The sequence below is a fragment of the Temnothorax curvispinosus genome, unplaced genomic scaffold (assembly GCF_003070985.1).
Source record: "Temnothorax curvispinosus isolate PA1 unplaced genomic scaffold, ASM307098v1 QBEX01005624.1, whole genome shotgun sequence".
NCBI lineage: Eukaryota > Metazoa > Arthropoda > Insecta > Hymenoptera > Formicidae > Temnothorax > Temnothorax curvispinosus.
The window spans coordinates 174,408-195,307 of record NW_020215404.1 but is presented as its reverse complement, the minus strand read 5'-3'; the positions used below and the strand labels follow the sequence as shown (position 1 = coordinate 195,307).

General features: G+C 36.1%; 1 protein-coding gene across 4 annotated transcripts in view; it reads left to right on the top strand.

The window, feature by feature from the left end:
• Positions 1-20,900, top strand: part of LOC112454986 (potassium voltage-gated channel protein Shab-like) — a 307,820-nt gene that overhangs the window by 128,727 nt on the left and 158,193 nt on the right. Inside the window, exon 3 of one of the 4 annotated variants that reach the window (XM_025016651.1) lies at positions 9,149-10,158. The exons of the other annotated variants lie outside the window; for them this stretch is intronic. Within the exon in view, the coding sequence (XP_024872419.1) occupies positions 9,149-9,172 (24 nt within the window). The 3' untranslated portion in view covers positions 9,173-10,158. Of the gene's footprint in view, positions 1-9,148; positions 10,159-20,900 lie in introns of those variants that run through there. 4 annotated transcript variants of the gene reach the window in all.

Below are 20,900 nucleotides of genomic sequence, written 5' to 3'. Positions count from 1 at the left end.
GGGGAGGTGCGGTAGTCCCGAAATAGTTCACGCATACACTTTCCACGGCCACTAACGACGATGATGCTTCCTTGCTTGTCACCGCTTTCTTCCGTAATTTTGCAACAACGCGCTTTGTCTCAACTGCTGCAGCGTTTTCCGGGGAGATTTTGCCGGGAACTTATTTCCGGGGAGGATTTTTCCGGGGAGATTTCTTCCTAGAACCATACTTGCCTTGCAGGGAATTAACTCTCTTTGGTAAGAGTCGACAGACACCCTGCCGCGGAAAGGTTTTCGGGGTCGTAGTGACCCAGCCCGTCGGGCAACACCGAATTCAGTGGAGACCAAGGCGCTGCCTTCTCCAACTCCGATACTGGTTCCGACTCCTGTTCCTGAGGGTAAATCCAAGAGTCCTAACCTGATCTCCAAGGTAAAGATTCCACCGTGGAAGTTTATCCCGATTACCATTCCGGCCAAGACGAAACCTGAAACCAAGACGAGGTGGAAGTTCACCCCGGTTACCGTTCCAGTTTCCGAGATTCAGGCAAAGGATCCATTTCCGATCTCCAAGGTGGACACTTTCCTTCCGTGGAAGCTACACCTCATTGATCTTCCAACCCGAGTACAGTGCATTCGGCACTTATCTAATTCAAACGGATCTGGGAATTCTGTAGCAACACAGACAGACCCCGTTTTCAAGACTCCTCTACGACCTCGACTTCCTCGGGCCCGATTAAGTCCCATACCGTCCACTCCAAGAGGCAAGCCAGAGACTCCCGGACGGAACTTGTTTATTCCACGAAAGAATCTTTTCCGGAAGAAGAAGTCCCTGAATGGAGAACTATTTAAAAACGCGTAATGCGAATAATACACTACACAATAATAACTTATACTGACACACACGACCACCTACTCATACACATAAAAGAAATATTTTACCTGTACATAGAGCACGAATAAACCTAGCGAGATTCTACCTAATTGAACGATTCGTTATTGTGGGAACTGACGCACCTTCACCTAGCATCCTACCCCACACTCCATAAAAACCTCTTTTTTTAATTCACCGTTGAGAAACGCTGTCTTGACGTCAAACTGGACTTCAACTGCCTTCTTGTTCTGCTGTTTCACGCTTTCGTCCTCCTTTGTATCATCTATATCAACAGTCAGTGCTTGTTTTGTCTCTGTAGTAACATTTCGGCTATATAATTCTCATCAAACTTGACATCGCAGCTGATGATCACTTTCCTTTTTATCGGATCGTACAGTCTATAATTCTTCGACGTTGACTCATAGCCTACGAGGTATATATATCTTTCTGGCTTTCGCGTCCCATTTCTTTCTTCCGAGCTCTTTTGGTACATGCATGTACGCTTTTGTGCCAAAAATTTTTAAGTAGCTCAAGTTTGGCTTCACATCAAATCATTGCTCAAAAGGTGTTTTGTTTACGTTGCAAGAATTTGGATTCTGTTCAAGATATATACAGCAGCTCGAACCGCTTTAGACCATAGGCTTGTTTGGGGCGTATCCCGTTTGGACACGTAACGATTCGACACCGCTTGATTAGACACGCACTTTTGGACACGTAACTATTGAACACCGCACGATTTGACACCGCATGATTCAACACTGCACGATTGGACGCGAACATTGCACGATTCGACACCGCACGATTCGTCACCGCACGATTCGACACGAACATTGCACGATTCGACACCGCACTTTTCGACACGCACGATTCGACACCACACTTTTTGACACGCACGATTCGACACAGCACGATTCGACACCGCACAATTCGACACGCACAATTCGACACCGCACGATTCGACACGCTCGATTTGACACCGCACGATTCGACACCACACGATTAGAAGCGAGAGCTGATATAAAAAATTAGAGAGTAACAGAACTCGCAAAGAAAGATAATAAATGAAAAATTATTACGTTTTTTTTAATCGTGTTTATTTTTAATTTTATATATCATCATATACATAGTGTCATCATATACATAGTGTCTCAAAGCACTACCCAACGCTTGTCGAAAAGTAGAAGGAGTCGAGATTAACATAAAAATCGCCTACCATTTTGCGGTATTCGCAATAATTATCGAGTTTTTAAATGTTAAAATAGGTTACACGACAGTTTCCCGAAAAAGTAGAGGGGATAACGTTGGTACTAACAAAAATCCCTAGGCAACACAATTTAATTTTTGTAGATTAGTAGCACCGCGTAAGTAGTAATCTGTTAAGTTAGACGAAGCCTTTTTCAAAATATACGCGCACGAACAAAAAATAATCAAACCTTTTTGACACATGCGTGATAATGAAAGGACAGTATTTGTTATTTGTTTTCAAACTTCTATATAATCTTCGGTATTTCTATTTTCTATTATTGTTAATTTTGTACAAATTATTAAAACTAATAGGAAAAAAGAAAATACAATTATAAATATTTTATTTCCTTTTCTGTTTTTAATTTTCTTTTTTAGTAAATAATTTATATTGTTAGAATTGAAAGAATCGGTCTAACAACTTTTCCAATTACGTTGCATATATATATAAATTATTTTCCTATATGTCAAAATAGTTCACGAACACTTTCCACGCGAAACGAGGTGCCACATAGGTTCATAACGCGCTTTATAAACTCGTTTAAGTACATGCGTGGGCGGGGGGATTTTGCTCCCCTGCACCCCCCTCTCCATGCATGTACTTTATAATTTCGCTTTACAACTTAACATGTACTTTAAGTTGTAAAGCGAGTTCCACGCTGCCTACCGGCGGGGTGGGTGCGGGGGAGGGGGGGCCGAAGGCCCCCCTCGCACCCCCCGTGTGTGTGTGTGTGTGTGTGTATGCATAACATCTACAATTTAATATAGTCAGGATAGTCAGAATAAATTAATAGATTATTTTATTAGTTTATCCTGACTATATTAAATTGTAGATGTTATATGCATACACACACACACACATGCGGGGGTGCAAGGGGGGTCTTTGGCCCCCCTCCCGCCTTCCACCTCCGCCGGCAGGCAGCGTGGAACTCGCTTTATAACTTAAAGTACATGCTAAATTGTAAAGCGAAATTATAAAGCACATGCATGGAGGGGTGCAAGGGGGCTTACATGCGTGAGTGCACGTGAGCAGGAGGGCTTTTCTCCCCTGCACTCCCCCCTCCCTATGCATGTACTTTATAATTTCGCTTTACAACTTAGCATGTACTTTAAGTTGTAAAGCGAGTTCCACGCTGCCTACCGGCGGGGTGGGTGCGGAGGAGGGGGGCCAAAGGCCCCCCCTTGCCCCCCCCCGTGTGTGTGTGTGTATACCGCCTGTAGGCAGCGTGGAACTCGCGTGAGACACTATGTATATGATGACACTATGTATATGATGATATATAAAATTAAAAATAAACACAATTAAAAAAAACGTAATAGTTTTTCATTTATTATCTTTTTTTGCGAGTTTTGTTACTTTCTAATTTTTTATATCAGCTCTCGCTTCTAATCGTGCGGTGTCGAATCGTGTGGTGTTGAATCGAGCGTGTCGAATCGTGCGATGTTGAATTGTGCGTGTCGAATCGTGCGGTGTCGAATCGTGCGGTGACAAATCGTGCTGTGTCGAATCGTGCGTGTCGAAAAGTGCGGTGTCGAATCGTGCAGTGTCGAATCGTGCGTGTCGAAAAGTGCGGTGTCGAATCGTGCAATGTTCGTGTCGAATCGTGCGGTGCCGAATCGTGCAATGTTCGCGTCGAATTGTGTGGTGTCGAATCATGCGGTGTCCAATCGTGCGGTGTCGATACGTGCGGTGTCGAATCGTGCGGTGTTAAATAGTTACGTGTCCAATAGTGCGTGTCTAATCAAGCGGTGTCGAATCGTTACGTGTCCAAAAAGAGGTCACCCGCTTGTTTGAAGTCCACTCGCCAGTAGCATCGTCGTCGCTGACTCTTGAATCGTTCGATTTTCTCGTTCCACATGACCATTTTGCTCTGGTGTATATGGGGACGTTTGCTTATGTAACACACCTCTTTCCTGTAATAACTTGGCGACTCTCTCGTTGACGAACTCCAATCTGTTATCCGTTTGGAGGGATTTTACTCGATGTCCAGTCACGACTTCCACTGCCTTCAGTTGGTCACCGATTCTGCTGCTAACATCAAATGCTAACAACAAAAAATTGAAAAAAAAAACAAAAAGTGGGGGGCTAACTTAAAAATAATTTTTAGGTCAACCCCCCATTTTTCGTTTTTTTCAATTTTTTCGATTGTGCTAAGTTGTGCTAAGTTGTGCTAACATTGTGCTAAAATATTATTTAAAAAAAATAACAACAAAAAAAGTTACGATATTTTTTTATTGTCCTAACACTCACTTCACTTTTTTTGGCATAAATTGCGCTGAGTTTATCATAAAGAACTATGCCCAGTTTTATATGAAGATTTGGGCTTCCGGCGAACAGCAATGAGACATGGCTAGAATTGTAGGGCATCAAAAGAGGATTAAAAATTACCTCAGAACTTTGTAACGGGTCCCTTGAGTGGTAGAGCTGTCCAAAGTTCGCTATTATGACCATATTATGACCATGTACCACTGGTCTGGTCCGATCTTTCTGCGTCCAGGCTTTTCTGCGGTAACGGAGATAACGGATTGTACCAAAGACATTGAAATAATAGGCGATTTTTGGCGTGACTCTGGTATAAGCAACCAAAGGATACCAAACTGCACCAGAACCAATAGCAACCATCACCGATGGCAACTTTGGTATAATGTATCAAACCATACCAAACAATCGCCAAAAATCGCCTAATATGTCTAGAATGTATATTTGGTACACTTTATTAACCTGGCTAACAAGGAAAGGTACGGACGTGTACCCCTCCGATTTTGATAAGCTTTTAAAATGTTGTTTTCTAGACAAAAATAAGGAACACGTATTTTTTTATACGTGCTCATATGCATGTTTAGATGCTGAAACACTCTTTTGAAAAATATCGGCTTTTCTCTTTCGGGCCTAATAATTCCAAAACTATAAAAGATAGAAAAAATTTTTTTAAACAAAAGTTGAATGGTTTGAAGAGTACTTTAAAACAATAATAAAAAATTTTTATTTTTTAATAATTTGTAATTTAGATTAGGTCAGTATATGCTCACCAGACCTCAATTAGACAATTAACATTTTTTGTTTCGTACTTCGTGAGTACCCTATCAATTAATATATGACTCATGACTGTTCACTCGGGGCCCAAACTGGGCATAGTCCTTTCCTTTACTGTTGAACACGTCAGAAGATTTTGTGCTTCATCACTCTCGAAGGATGAAATTAGCAGAGACATAGCCTTGCTATCGTTAGTGTCAGATGTGTCTCGTTCTGTCGCTGTCGCATTGGCCGCCACGACCTCCCTCGCATATATATTTCATCAGCCCCTTTGCACGCAGAGCAGTGTTTACTTAGAATTTCCATAGTTTGTAATTGCTGCCATTTAACTTGTGCACAAACAAAACTTGCATCGGCTCACCCATTTTTCTCGATTGTCTTTATGTGCGTGTATTACCCGTTACGCACGAGGATGAACCGTTGTACACGTGCGCACTGCGTGTACTGTCCGTTAAGCTCGACTACGGGTACACTCGACTTCAATATCTTTCGAGTTGCGACTGCGAAATACTCAAGACAAAGCCTTCTGCACTTTCCAGATAAAGCGCTCTGGGCTCATAACCTGTTAGGCGAGTAAATTAACTGCGAATTAGTTGAGAAAAACTGAGAATTTATTGCCGGGCGGAATCAATACGTGTTACATGCGTTATATCACGAAATCGAGAGAGCGAGCAACGCAGTGCTCGTAATTGCTGAACTGTATAGTCTCTGGAGTCGTTGATTATGGATTCTAGGTCTTACGCGTATACATGTTGGGGAGACTAGGGCTGGTTGTTACACGGGTAGGTTGTTACAGTGCCAACGGTAGCTAAACCGAAAACGCTATAGTAACGTTAGAAAGAGATAAATGATCACGCTATAGTGATTATTTATTAAATTTAAATCCCGATTAGTTACTGAATCTAGCAAGCCTAAATTTATTTATAAGAACAACATAATCAAAGAGTTGAGACACTTTATAGAAAAAATGTCACAACCAGCCCCGGTCTCCCCTATGTACCTATATGTATACGGTGTACTTTTCAACAAATCATTATAATGCTTATATTCTTTTATAATGTAATATAAAAAAATATTCTTTTTTGTTATTATAACAAAGAAATCGTCACCATTCAATCATATAATGGTACTAAGCCTTTTCCTTTTATTAGAGCAAATAAATTGCCGTCACTTTATTATTAAATAATTAATGTTTTTGTTTTAAAATTCAAAAAATAAAGCGATTTAATCCACTGGCTGAGGTAATATTTTTCGCAATAAATTCTTTACAGTTTTTAAATAATTAAATCGCGTCGATTTAATTTCGGGGAGGGAAGAATATTAATGTTCCAACGATAGCTGTGTTTCAGGTCCGACAAATAATCGGCGCGCAGTTTATAAATTGGAATATATATAATATGTATATTATACATTGTAATTCGATATTTTTGTAACTATTACTTTCTTTATTTGCGCAACACGTACCGCGCCTGACTCGTATTCGCAGTTTATTAATTTGTTGACATTTTCACGAGTCTAATGACATATTTAAATTACATAAGCATTTATAATTTATGTTATTATTTTTGTTGTTATTTTATGTTATTGTTTTAAGCACAAAATTATGGAAAATTGAGAAATATGTTTACAGTAACATGATAGTTTAAAGTTTATAAGACCATAACGCACGAGGTTTTAAAATGGGTGTTACATTACATAAAGAAAAATATTCTTCAATTCACTCAAATCAGTTGTTAATTAAAATTTTTTCGATTAAACTCGAAACGTTTATTGTTGTCGACTAATAATTGGCAATGATTACAAAACGCGACGTTTCGACCCTTGGATCGGGCTCTTTTCAAGCATGTAGCTGACAATCAATACAAAACAAAATTAATTTGGTCGAAGAGATACAATTTTAATACTAATTTAATAAATTATGAAAAACGATACCTGTTAATTTATGTCACAAAACCACACGTCCGTGTCTTTAAAAATTTTACCCGAAATAGTCATGGAGACAAGTCACTATATAAGAACAATGGTCAAGTCAATGCAAATGAACCAAAAAAGTGTTACAAGTAAAACTCGTGTGTTCTGAAACCTATACTTTACGTGTGTAAGTTGGTGACAAACGAGAATGAGTACGGCGTGACGATTGTGCGTCCCGTGATGCAACGCTGTTGCTCAGATATACGGAGCAATACATCATCGAAGGAGCGCCGACAACAAGCGTGTTCTCTTGTCGGAGTTTCAAGACACAATGATCGTTTCCACGGTTTTAACAAATACATTAGGTTGTTATTGTACATGCGATGCTCACGTGATGCTTATAGCGATGAAATGACTTTATCATATATAGGGTTCAAACTTTCCGCATTTTTTTTCAAATTGGTCGTATTGGGGTGTTTTTTAATTAAAAACATTTCTGCAATCTCTCTCTTTTTCGTATTTTTTCCCTATGGATGATATCAGTTTCAGACCATTTGAAATTATGGCCTAACCCTTATAAAAATGTGCCCTTCATTGCCATTAAAAAATGCCATTGAATTCCCATTGTTCCAGACGCAATGGAAATGAAGGCATTTTTGCCAAAGATAAAAAGTTCCACACAAAATCCCATTGGTATTGCTATTGGTATTATTGCCACTGGTTTTGCCGTTGGTATTGCCATTGGTATTGCCATTAGTATTGCCATTGGTATTAACATTGGCAATACCAATGGGATTTTGTGTGGAAATTTTTATCTTTGGCAAAAATGCCTTTATTTCCATTGCGTCTGAAACAATAAGAATTCAATGGCATTTTAATAAATGGTATCATTTTGTCTTTAATATAAATGCCTTTATTTCCCATTGCCTTTGGTTCAACGGACAAACTAATAGGAGCTCTTGCCTTAGGCGATTAGCGCCTGAAAATATGCCTCGGTGTCCCGTAGGGGGTCTCATACATATACCAGTCCGTGCCGAACCTTGAATTTGAGAAAATGCATGAACGATGCGACGCCTAGCGCCGTCGATGCGAACTGCCGGTAATACAGTTACCGCGCGGGCGTGATGATGATGCATGTACCACTAGTGGCGCGAACCGCCACATTTATCATTGACGAATTTCCATTACAATTCACACTGAACAAATTGGCTAAAGGTAGAAAAATTCCATACAAATTTTATCCTTCATGAGTCATTGGCAGTTTCCATTACGCCTGTATGGAAAAAGTTGTCATTCGAATCTTGCCATTGTGTTTCCATTTATCTTATTGCCACTCAATATTTTCCATTAACTTTTTCATATAATTCGCATTGCAAGTTCCATACACAAGTTTTAACCTTCATAAGCCATTAGCAGTTTCTATTACGCCTGTATGGAAAAAGTTGTCATTCGAATCTTGCCATTGCGTTTCCATTCATCTTATTGCCACTCAATATTTTCCATTAACTTTTCCATATAATTCGCATTGCAACTGTGTAGGGCAACCATACATTCCCACTGACCGCCATTGAGCACTCAAGGACACATTTTCATAATTACACGGTGTTTGCTAACAACGGAGTGATTGCTGTCATGTTTTTTAATGTCTTTTTGGTGTTCATTAACTCGTGTCATTAATTGACGTTTAGTTTGCCCTATATATGTTGCATCACAATCGCCGCAATCTATCTTGTATATTAACTCATTGTGAAAAGAATAACATATTATTACAGCATATACAAACTTTAATGTCAAACTTCAATTTATTGTATCTTCTAAACTAATACCCCTCACTTTTTTCTTGCGTAGAATTACTCAGAAAGACCTCCCCTACAATATATTTAAGTAGCGATAAAATCGGTGAAATGTAACCTTTTATGCATATTTACCGGTTAAAATAATGAAAGTAAAATTAGACGTGACCAAAGGATTTTCGTACTTTGGAGTTCACGCGATCGGTACGCGCGACGACATCAGTGAACTAGGTATCCCTGTCGCGATAAATCGATTTCAATCGAAAATCATCTGATGACGACTGTCTCTCTCACACACTTGGTGTCACTATGTTACAGGCAATGTCCGACAGCACGCGTTGACCAGCATCGTTGAGCGAAGCTACTGAGAGATACACTCGTCACACATTCGTTTGTTCACACGCAAATTTACTACTGCTCTAACATGTCGGACCTTGCCAAGCCCTGATCGTCCGATCAGCAATGTGTGCCGATTCTCTTCGCTAAGTATACTTCTTTCTTTCGGACGTGAACGGTCTCTGCTTTTCTCAACAAAAAGAACACACAAATCAGATCCATGAGACGGGGCGGGAAAATCACAAACTTTGATGTAAACGCGCGAGTTATGTCAGTGCTGATCGATGATTCGAATCAAAGATTCACGATCACAGAAGGTTAGATATAAACTAGGAATAATGTAAAAAGTACAGGATTTGCAGTATATATCTAGATTTCTATAATAAAATTGATCAAGAATTTCTAATCTAATAAATATTTTGTTTGTATTCGACTTTTACGCATCAAAAACAGAACCAATTTATAAATATTTATACGCGATGATTTTTCCTATAAAGAGTTGATAATGGTGTTTGTATCAATGGTGTTTGGTGCGCTCATATGCAACAGTTAAATTTCTCTAATATTTAACAAGTATATTTCATGATTTATTTTATTAAGTGTACGGTTTAATTGCTTCATGCTCAAAAACAAAAAGAATCAAGGAACCGCTTATTATAAAACATATTCGTGGAGATGTGTATGTCCGCATTAATAAATAAGATAGTACAGTATTTTTTATTTTATTAATCTAAATAATTAAATAATATTTTTTCATAATTTTTTAAAACACGGCATATTTCTATTAAATTTTTAAAGGAAATTTGTCTACTAATATCCATGTAATGTTAAGTAAATTTTTAACACTTAACCTGTTATTGAATTTGTGTCATTTTCCAAAAACTGGCAGTATTTTATATGTTGAATAGGAAGGCAAGAATTATTGAAATCTTTAGAATTTTTACATTTCTTAACATTTTTCAATGAAATTTGAAACATATTTATTACGGCGTCTGCTTAAAGGTTTTCAGTTTTAATTAATATTTGTAAATTATATAACACACAATAAAATAAATTTTATCTTATTCTTGAAATATATATTATACAAAGAAGTGTGATCAACGGTATTGTTGTGATTTGATATTGTTTTATTGTATCGTTATTTCAGCATCAATCGAAAACATATAATTCATACCTCTGTGAAGTGGAATGTTATAAAATTTACCTAATAAGCAAGAAACATCAAGAAACATTTCAACGTTGCTGCAATGTTGTAACATTAATGCAATGTAGTTGAAATGTTTTTTTATGTTTCTTGCTTACTGGGCACAAATAAAGCTGGTCAATTTTTACTTCTTTGATTTAGCGCATTCTTAGCACTGTCTTGGAAAATGGCTTTCGATGAAATTGACCGTATCTTCGCTATTTTACAGTTGATCAAAAGATAATATTGCCACAACTTCCATAAAACGTTTGATTTCTGCAGTCAAAGTTCACAAATCCTATATATCTGACTATTACTTCTTACATAGAATAAATAGAAATACCAAATAAGTTCTATTTTTTTTTATTTGGTGTTCCCTTCACTTAATCTACTATCGTTGTGAGTGCGTGCCATGTGCGAGCGACTTTGCAATATTTAAGTATTATTAATTGTATGAGAATACAATAAAAAATATTATATTTTGACAATAAAATATATTTTACTTGTCTTATCTGCAAATATGCAAAAAAAGATTTATAAACTATAAAAGATATATTTGTTACTTTAATGATTTTTTTGTAAGACACACTCAATTCATAGTGGATTGAGGTTAGCAGATATCAAATATATAAAAAAATTTTTTTCACAATTTTTCTACCCTCTAAACTACCTCTACATGCAAGAGGCAACCTTAAACGTAAAAACGTCGTAATCTAATTTTCTGTTACTTATTCTGATCTAAATTGTAGAAAAAATATTCTAGAACATGCAGGTATAGGGTGAATTCGGATAAAATGGCCATAGAGAAAAGATGGCCAACTCATGTTCATTCGATGTTTCATGGCGAGCTAGATTGAAAGAACATAGGTTGGCCATCTTTCCTCTATGGCTATTTTACCCGAGTTTACCCTATTGTAAAAAATTTACGACGCTTACAGATCATTACTACGCTTATAGAAGAAAACATCCCTGTAAAACGTTACAAGTCGAAAATCCAGCTTACATCATTCTCAAATGAGAAAAATTTTACTAGGATATGAAAACCACCCCCAAGCCATCCTGTTGAAGATTAGCCATCCCCAAATCACGTTTTTGAAAAACAATAATAGAATGACTGCTCTAAAAGCCTTAAATAAAGAGTGTTTTTTGGCGTATTATCACTATTAAAAGTAATTTTTCTTGCGGCCCTTTTTTGTACATAATTTTGTTTTTATTTCAAAACGTATACATAAACTAATGATAAACAAAAAAATTTTGTCTAAACTTTATGTTTATTTTTCATTTTTTCGTGATTTTGGCACTTTTTGACAGAGTGTGTAGCTGAAGGGTTGGTATCCTCAAGTTCGGCAATTTCTTTGTATTTAGAATTTACTATCTTATCTACTTTCCTCTTTAAAATGAGACCTAACAAAATCGATGTGTTAATTTTTATGGAAGACAGGTACTTATAATTTTTTAAAGTAAGTGAAACGTATGTGTCTCCCACTGGCCGTTAAAAGGTTAATTGGAAAAATTTTACTGATACCTCCCTTTTTCTCTCCGCCCACTTTATTGGAGGTGAAAGAATAGAATCGAGCTTGAATGATTTAAAACATGCTTCCATTGAAAGAGTATCACTATTTTTCTCCATTTTCATGTTTTTGAGTCGTTTGATTTACGTAAGAAATAACAACCGGATATATAAAATTTGTGAATTTTGACTGTTTGCAGAAGTCAAACAAACTTACGGAGGTTGCGGCAATATTAACTTTTGATCAGCATCACGTAAACGTCGTAAACTATAAAATAGCGAAGTTACAGCCACTTTTATCGAAAGACATGTTCCATAAGAATTGCGCGGAGTTTTTTGCGTTTCATTAAATTTTTCCTAAAATGAAGAAATATCATAAGTATTAATATTTGTTCGATCATTTAAATGGTAAGGAATAGGATGCACAATGTTGTGAAGATCATTGAGCAGAATTACCTATATCTTTAAATTCTTTTTTCTCGTCATTAAGTCAGTACATTCGAATTTTTTGTCTTTTTTATTTTCTCATACGATTAGCTTTATTTTAATAAATGCTTTTTTTTAAATAAGCTTTTTCATAATTACAATTTGAAAAAAGACAGTTTTTTGTAACTTTGCATTTTCGTAACTCTTGATAAAATAAAAAAATTTTTATGATTAAATTATAGTTTATTTATTTTTGAAAAGAAATCATAAAAATCAGTTCAGTTTACTTTCCAAGAAAAATATATGAAAAAGTAAAAAAAATATAATTTTATAGGAAAGTGCTTCTAAAGTTTTGATGTCATAATTTTATCTCTTTCAATTACTTATCTTCCCTTTTTTGCCTATTTTAAATCAAGATTGCAAGTAAGGGAGACCGGGGCTAGTTGTCACACTTTTCAAATACTGATTTAAAAAAATGTTAGCAATATTTTATAATATCGTATACTACTTTATAATGTAGCTACATCGTTTAAGTGTAAAAAAAAATATTAAACTTGTATATATTTATACACAAAAAAGTTATTTAATTTTAAGCAAAATCGTGCAAATGTTACAACTTACCCCATACCCAGGGTTGGTTGTCACATGACTCTGGATTGACATGTTCTTTCATGTAGAGGACACGTACGACAAATAGTTCCTGTTTTAATATTTTATTAAAATTAGTGAGTTTTTGGTAAATTTAACTTAATAATATATTGCAGCATAAATTAAACAAAAAATTAATAATTTTCATAAACTTTGTAATATAATTCTCATAAACTTAGAGTAAATAAAAGAATAATAATTCTCATAAACTTTGAATCCCATCTCATTTGAGACAACTTACCCTGAACGATTATTTTGAACAAAGAAGATTGTATTTATAAACTATGTTGCAATGACGGTTAACTAAATAGAGGAAGAATTATATAAAACTATAATATTTTTTATGACTAAAAAGAAATTACGACTAGTAATTCCAAAAACCAACGAAACAATAAAAATAAAGGTAAAAAAATTTACTCACAACATCCAATTTTTAAAAAGTGCTTGTAAATATCACATGCAATGTTTTTGAAACGAGCTATTTCGTATATCCGACTAACACGATAGGAGCAAACTACGTTATAGAGAAAAATATTCCTCAATCTATTAAGTGAGAATATAAGCTTTGTGACAACTTACCCGTGTGACTTCTAGCCCCGGTCTCCCCTAAAGAGACCAGATCAACAAGTTAAATAAAAATTTAAAACAAATCATTTTAGCTATTTTTTGATTATCTGCTTTTAACTATTTAGACTGCAAAAAAACTACATTTTTTCTTAGACCTTTAGATATAATAAAAAATTATTTTTTTAATTTCTAGTCCGATCATCTTGCAAACTATGAATATTAATAAAATTTTATTCAATGTAGTGGTTTATACATATAAATATTTTGGTTTATACATATAAATATTTTTTAAATATCACAAAATGGACAAATTACCAGACATGTCTAAAATCGGGACATAAGACGTCTTTTCGACGCCTTTTAGGCGTCTTTTAGACGTCTTTTAGCCATCTTTTAGTAAAACTTCTAAAAGATGTCTAAAAGACGTCTTTTAGACGTCTTATGTCTTGCTTTTGGGCAAGTGTGCTGGATGGGTAGGATGTGTTCCAATATATATATATATATATATATTTACTGCTAGGACTAAAAATTTATAGTTTATGTTACGTACACTACACATGAAGGTCACTATTTTATACATTTCTTTCGAAATCAAGCAACTTTTGTTTAAATAAAACATTCTTTAGGGAAATGCGTTATTTCTGAAGTATTTTATTCCATCAGTAAAAATGAGATACCGTGTATAAACGCTAAGATTAATAATTTTTACATGAAAAGTTATCTTTTGACATCTTGAATCAAAATCCAAAAAAATGAAAAAAATTGGCATGTAACACTTGAAAGAGATTACTTGTAAGAACAAAAACTTTTTTTCTTTTGTTTTTAATCTTCTTTGAGCATGATCAACTAGCTGTAAAAATCATATTAATTATCTTTACGAATGATAGAAAAATTGACAAAAAACAAAAAATAAAATTATATATTACTATTGAACAATCCAGTCACCATTGTCGAAAGACATAAAACGTTGAGAATGTCTGCCATCAAAAATTATGCGCATTAACAATTTATATAATGCCTCATATGCGCTACTTTATTTTTTATCACATGCATAAATTTTTGGTTTGTTGAATTTTCCGTAATTGTGTCATCGCGCTGTCTTACATTATTTATTCATGTATTATTGTTTTATATCGAATTGATATCTTTTTATCATTAATAAAATATCGATATGATGTGATAGAATATCAATGTATTAAATATAAAAACAGTTTACAATTTTGACAAAATAAGAGTTTTGAAGAAGAGGTGAAGGAGAGAGAGAGAGAGAGAGGGAGAGGGGGGAGAGAGAGAAAGAGAGAGAGAGAGAGAGAGAGAGAGAGAGAGAGAGAGAGAGAGAGAGAGAGAGAGAGAGAGAGAGAGAGAGAGAGAGAGAGAGAGTAACTTTTTAAGATAAATTGCCAAAATTTGTAACAAAAAAATTTATATTACATTTTCAAAAATTTTTTGGATTTGAAGTAAAATTTTCTGTTCTTTTCAGATTTTTTTACTTTTTACTTTAATTTATTATACGTTTATATTATGTATTTACTATAGTATATGTACGAGCAATAAGTAAAAAAACGTATATAAAATCTAATTAAATATTGTTAAAATTATAATTAAATAATGTTTTGGGAGAAAAATTTATATTTAAAAATTTATATTAAAATGTCTGAATTCTATATGTTTTAATTATTGACATTGCATTAAATATCAATGTTTTATGTCAACATCAGTCAACACTATTTATATTACACATTATAGTATTTATGAAATGGCCACTGCGATTACTTCTAATCTGTACTTTTCTACTATTTTTCATGACTTGTAAGCCATACGTGAATGTATGAAAATGTTTAGTATAATCTATTCTATTAAATAATTTTAAAGCATTAAACTTATTTAACTCTTCTATCAATGCATGGATACCCGGATACCATTTCGAAATAAACGTTGACAATTTTTATATTCTTGTGCGGATTTTATTAAAATATGAAAAACTGAAGTAATGTTTGGAGGCTTATTATTCTAAATATATAAAAACGACAAAAAGGACGGTTTAGTGTTTTATTTCCGTACTATAAAACTGTTGTGCACTAATATCTATTAGGAATCTAATCTTCGTCTTCGTGGTATACATTGTTCAGTATCTGAGTAATAGGCTCTAATAATAACACTAAATATATTTTTTTCTTTTTTTATATTTAATTTAAAATAATAACAATAATTATAATGAATAATATACAAATATTTCTGTTAAAAAATTTTTTATGACTATTGTGTAATACTAGCGTAATATTTCATTACCTTGTAACCTGCACCCGTGATACTACCATGTTGGTAATAATAATATTTTTTGCAGATATTATGAATTAATATAAAATAACACAAAAAATACAGTAAAAACTTTCGTTTAGAAGATCCACTTCCAATGACTTTTAAATTAATTGTTGAAATGTTGTCAAAAGATTATGACTCTGAGTAAAAAATGGATTGTTACTCAGAAAGATAACTTTTATAATATATATTAAGATCAAGGCTGTTGGAGGATCCTTTAAACAGGAGTTTTATCAAACAAAAACATTCAGTTATATGCGAAACACACAGTAATGGACGTATACCTGTTGGTTGTTTATTGAATATTGGCAACACGCATGAGATGTTGAGCATATCAAAACCTGTTTTTTCGACATAAAACAGATATACCTACCAAAATTTTTATTATTCGGAGATTCTTTAAAATTTTTTAAAAAAGAATATTTGAGGTTTAACCTTACGTTATTCGCGTGAAATGTAAAATAATCTTCAGCCTTAGCAATCTACTAAATTTAAAGAGTAAGACTTTTTTATCGATCAAATATTGAACAAATTGTTTCACAATTAAAGAAGAACTTTTGCGTTTATTTCTTTATCTAAAAGATATATAGTATACAGGGTATCCCATTTTAACGACCTCAAATATATCTTGAACGACACATTTCAGAAAAAAACTATGCTCAACTAGGCCCAACATGGGCCCAGAACCCAAATTCTAATAAGATTGTCTATTGGCCTCCTTTAAACCTTGTAACTTTTATCTGAAATATTTTTTTCTAAAATGTGTTGTTCAAGATATACAGTATATATTTGAGGTCGTCATTTAAAATTGGACATTCTGTATAATATTATAAATTTTAAGAAAATAATAAAAATTGAGATATAATGTTGGGAGGTAACATACATACCACGCGAATAATGTAGGGTTAACAGCTGCTATAACAGTGTTTTCATAGAGCCATATATACTAAAATATGCCATGGATACTCAGGTATCATGGTGCATTGATAGAAAGGTGAAATGATGCATTCACAGAAAGGATAATGTATCATAAAATTCAAATAATATATATTAAAAATTTTATTACATTACTTTTTCAGATTTCTTTATTGCATATTATTATTTTTTCTAATAATATGTTATAATTTACCTGTGTTATTATCTGTATAAAAAGTTGCAATGATAGATACAATAGTTACATTAAAAAATTTATGTAACGTTAAATAAGTTAATTTATATGTATGTTATTCAAGTTTAATATAGTGAATAATTTGCGAAAAATTACAAAGATTGAGAGAGTTTTGCTCTCTCTCATTAAAATATTATCTCCGTCCTATCATAGATAGCAATCGAACACGTTAGGAATCTACGCTAATGCAATAAGCTAAGAACTTTTTAGGCCACATGCGCTTAACTTAAATTATTTAGCGCATATCACCTTTTTGTTTGTAGCTTAATTGATTAGATGGATGTTCTCCCGCAATTTAATTTTGCACATATTATGTAGTTTGCATATATTATACATTTTTTTGGCGGCACGTGAATAGGAGTTCTTAAAAGTTCGATTGATTGAATTTGCAATGAAAGGACACTTTTTTTTAGCATTTGATAATATTATATCAAGTTATTTGTTTCGCAACAATAATTTGATTTAAAAGAAAATATTTAAAATATACACGATTGAGTGCGTTGAAATATTCAGTGCACGTCATTTTTATTGTCTTTAAAATATCTTATAAAAGTTTCTTCAATTGAAGTTTATGTATATATTTTTTGCCAATTGTTGTCGATTTGAATATATTATTTTTGGTTAAACATTATTGGCGGAATAAACATTTATTTTTGGTAAAAGTTTCTTATAAATATCTTATAAAATTTCTTTATATGTAGGTAGAACATAATATTACATATATGTGAGACTATAAGAATGAATTCAGGACTTGCAAACAATGAAGTAATAATTTGTTATAGTAATTGGTACACGGTTCAAGAATATAAAGGCAAAATATATAAAACTTGTAAAACATTATTATTAAATATAAAATCCCGTTTAATGACCAAAATGTCAATATTATTTGTTTTACACAATAAAGTGTAAATTTATATTTATATATCTGATTTTGCTTTGTTCTCTATTATTTCTTTGTGCTTTTAGTACAGTCATTTGGTGCTAAAAAAGGCTGCTCGAGGCCGCGCGCAAGTCCGTGCGAAGCCACGGTACTTTTGTCTGCCAAATTGTGTTTGCTACGGAGAGGGTAAAGTGGGTTCACTGTGAGGCGTGATTATATTCGAGATCTTTTCTTTATTCAGATAGCGTGTGTTACGAGTACAACGGTTCATGGAGAACTGCTACAGTGCTACCACCGCTAGTCGGCTACTGATAAAAATAGGAGGAGCGAAAAGAAAGATTCTGATTGGCTGTGAGCATTAATGTGTGTGTGTCTGTGTTTGTGTGTGTATGGCGGTCGGTGTATCAAAAATACAATAAATTCCTCCCCCTCATAATGAAAACCTCGTTAACATTTACTCGGAGAATATCTTTCAAGAAAGCGATGTTTCCGCGTTGATCTCCGAGGAAGAATCGGGGGGGTGCGGCGGTTCTATTCTGCACTGCGTTGCCTTCAGGTGTTGCTGCTGCCCGTGGAGGAGTTCCTGGAGCCGTAGACGGAGTCGGAGTCCTTTGGCGTGACAATGGGGAAGCAAGTGCTTCCACATTCCTCGGTTTCAGGGGTGCGCAAGCTTTTGGAGGATCCGGGTAAAATTGCACGTGACGGCTTTTCTCTTCGTTGTTCACCACAGGTAATGGAAGATCAGATTGCTTTGCCGTCGGGTTTTCTGAATATCCCCGAATCTGGTCCACATGGCGCTTGAACCGCTTGTCTCCATATTCAATTTCATAGTGGAGTTCTCCTAAACGAGCTACGATGGTTCCTCGAACCCATTTGTCCATCCTGGGATTTCCCGAAAGATAATACACAATTTGAGTTGGTTTAAATGACCGGAATGTTGGAATGTATTGTGCATTCCATTTTTGAGTAATTCTCGTAAAGACGTCGTCAGGACGCACCAGATCCAAACGTGTTCGCAATGTTCGACCCAGGAAGAGCTGCGATGGTGATTGTCCCGTAGTCGAATGCGGTGCAATACGATAGTGACGGAGAAACTTGTTCAGGTCTGCTTGCAGCGTGTTTCGGGAAGTTCCCATGGTACGAAGTCTTTAACAGTCTGCACACTTCGTTCGGCTTGCCCATTGGTGGATGGATGATAAGGCGCCGTTAGTTTGTGATACTTGACGCCGCTTGTTTCTAGAAACAATTTAAATTCAGCTGATGTAAATTGCGTTCCGTTGTCTAATATCATGATAGTAGGAACCGTAGGCTGTGAATAAGTTATCAAGTATGGCGATAGTTGCCGCTGTTGTTATCGAATTGGTAATCTTGACTTTAAGCCATTTGCTGAATGCATCGGAAACAATCAGTAGCATCATCCCAGCGACGGGGCCCGCGTAATCAATGTGGATGCGTTCCCGGGGACCTTTGGGGTAGTCCCAATGATGCTGGCAAAACTTAGAAGGAGCATGTGCATGTCTAGCACATTCAGCACACGATTTGGCAGTCTGCTCAATTTCCGAGTCGATACCTGGCCAATAAACAAATGAACGTGCTATCCCTTTCATTTTCACGATACCTAAATGTGCTACGTGTAGATCGTTGAGTATTGCTTTTCGTAGCGAGGATGGTATAACGACGCGATGCTCGAACATCAGGCAGTTGGCGGCCAGTCTGTAGGCGGATTCTGGAGCTCGATACCCTACGCGCTCAAGGCTTTGTCCTGCTTTCAATAGCTTAACGATTTTTCCTAATTCAGGATCTTTTCTTGTTTCTTGAGCAATTCGTTTTGCATCGATTGGCAGTTGCTCGATTTGATTCAAAGCGAAGTCATCGAATCCATCTCCTTCAATCTCTTCTCTCCTTTGCAGCGACGAAGAAGATTGAATAGCGTTAATCGTCGAGGGTAGTGAGGCTCTTGAACAATAGTCGGTATGGGCGCTACTACTTTTATTCAGAGCGGTATTCTACCTTATATCTAACTTAGTCTGCTACTGGTGCGTGAGTAGGAGTTGGCCCAAGGTTTGTGAATTGCAAAGGAGGCTAGAAATGTAGGCGACACTTTCCAATATATGTTTAGAACGTTATATTTACAGACTATTTACAAGTGTTTGCGTGTAAGTGTTTTTTGGCTAATTTGACTTGTATTCTGTCTCTGCCATAATCTGTACCGCGACAAGGGACGCCAGGATTGGGTGGTCACGCGTAGGTTGGTCGTGTGTAGCAGTCCGTGTGTGACCTGAAACAAAGAGCTGGGCGACCAAGCGCCATAGGTTGGCTGGCGTCTCGCGCCTGTGCCAGGCGACCAAGCGCCGTAAGGATCGGCAAGCGTCTTGCGCTGTAGCCGGGCGACTCGCGCCGTGAGATTTCGGCAAGCGTCTTGCGCTGTAGCCGGGCGACTCGCGCCGTGTGATTTCGGCAAGCGTCTTGCGTTGTAGCCGGGCGACTCGCGCCGAGGAAGCGGCTAGCGCTGTAGGCGACCGGCACCGAGAAAGCGACTCGCGCTGTAAAGGCGACCGGCGCCGAGGAAGCGACTCGCGCTGTAAAGGCGATCGGCGCCGAGGAAGCGACTCGCGCTGTAAAGGCGACCGGCGCCATGAGCAGGCGTCTTGCGCCGGGCGAGCGGCTAGCGCTTGGGTAGGCTTCAGCGTCCGGGCGCTCTGTGCCTTAGGCGACTTGCGCCGGGAAGAATTGCTCGAGCCCGTAGGGGGTCTCCCTTTTACTCATCGGTGCAGAAATTAGGACTCGCGAAGCTGCCCCGGCGATGCGACGCCTGTCGGCGTTGCTGCGAACTGCCGGTATTGCAGGCATCGCGCAGGGATGTATCGTTGGTGGCGTGAACCGCCACAGTCGGCATTAGTTTTCTTCTTCGTAGGTCTGAAAATCACATCGAAGTCAAAGTGAGCGAAATAGTCTGCATAATTAGCCATTCTGCTGATACATAGAACTGGTAGCGATTTCTCTGGGTGAAGGATTTGAGTCAAGGGCTTGCGA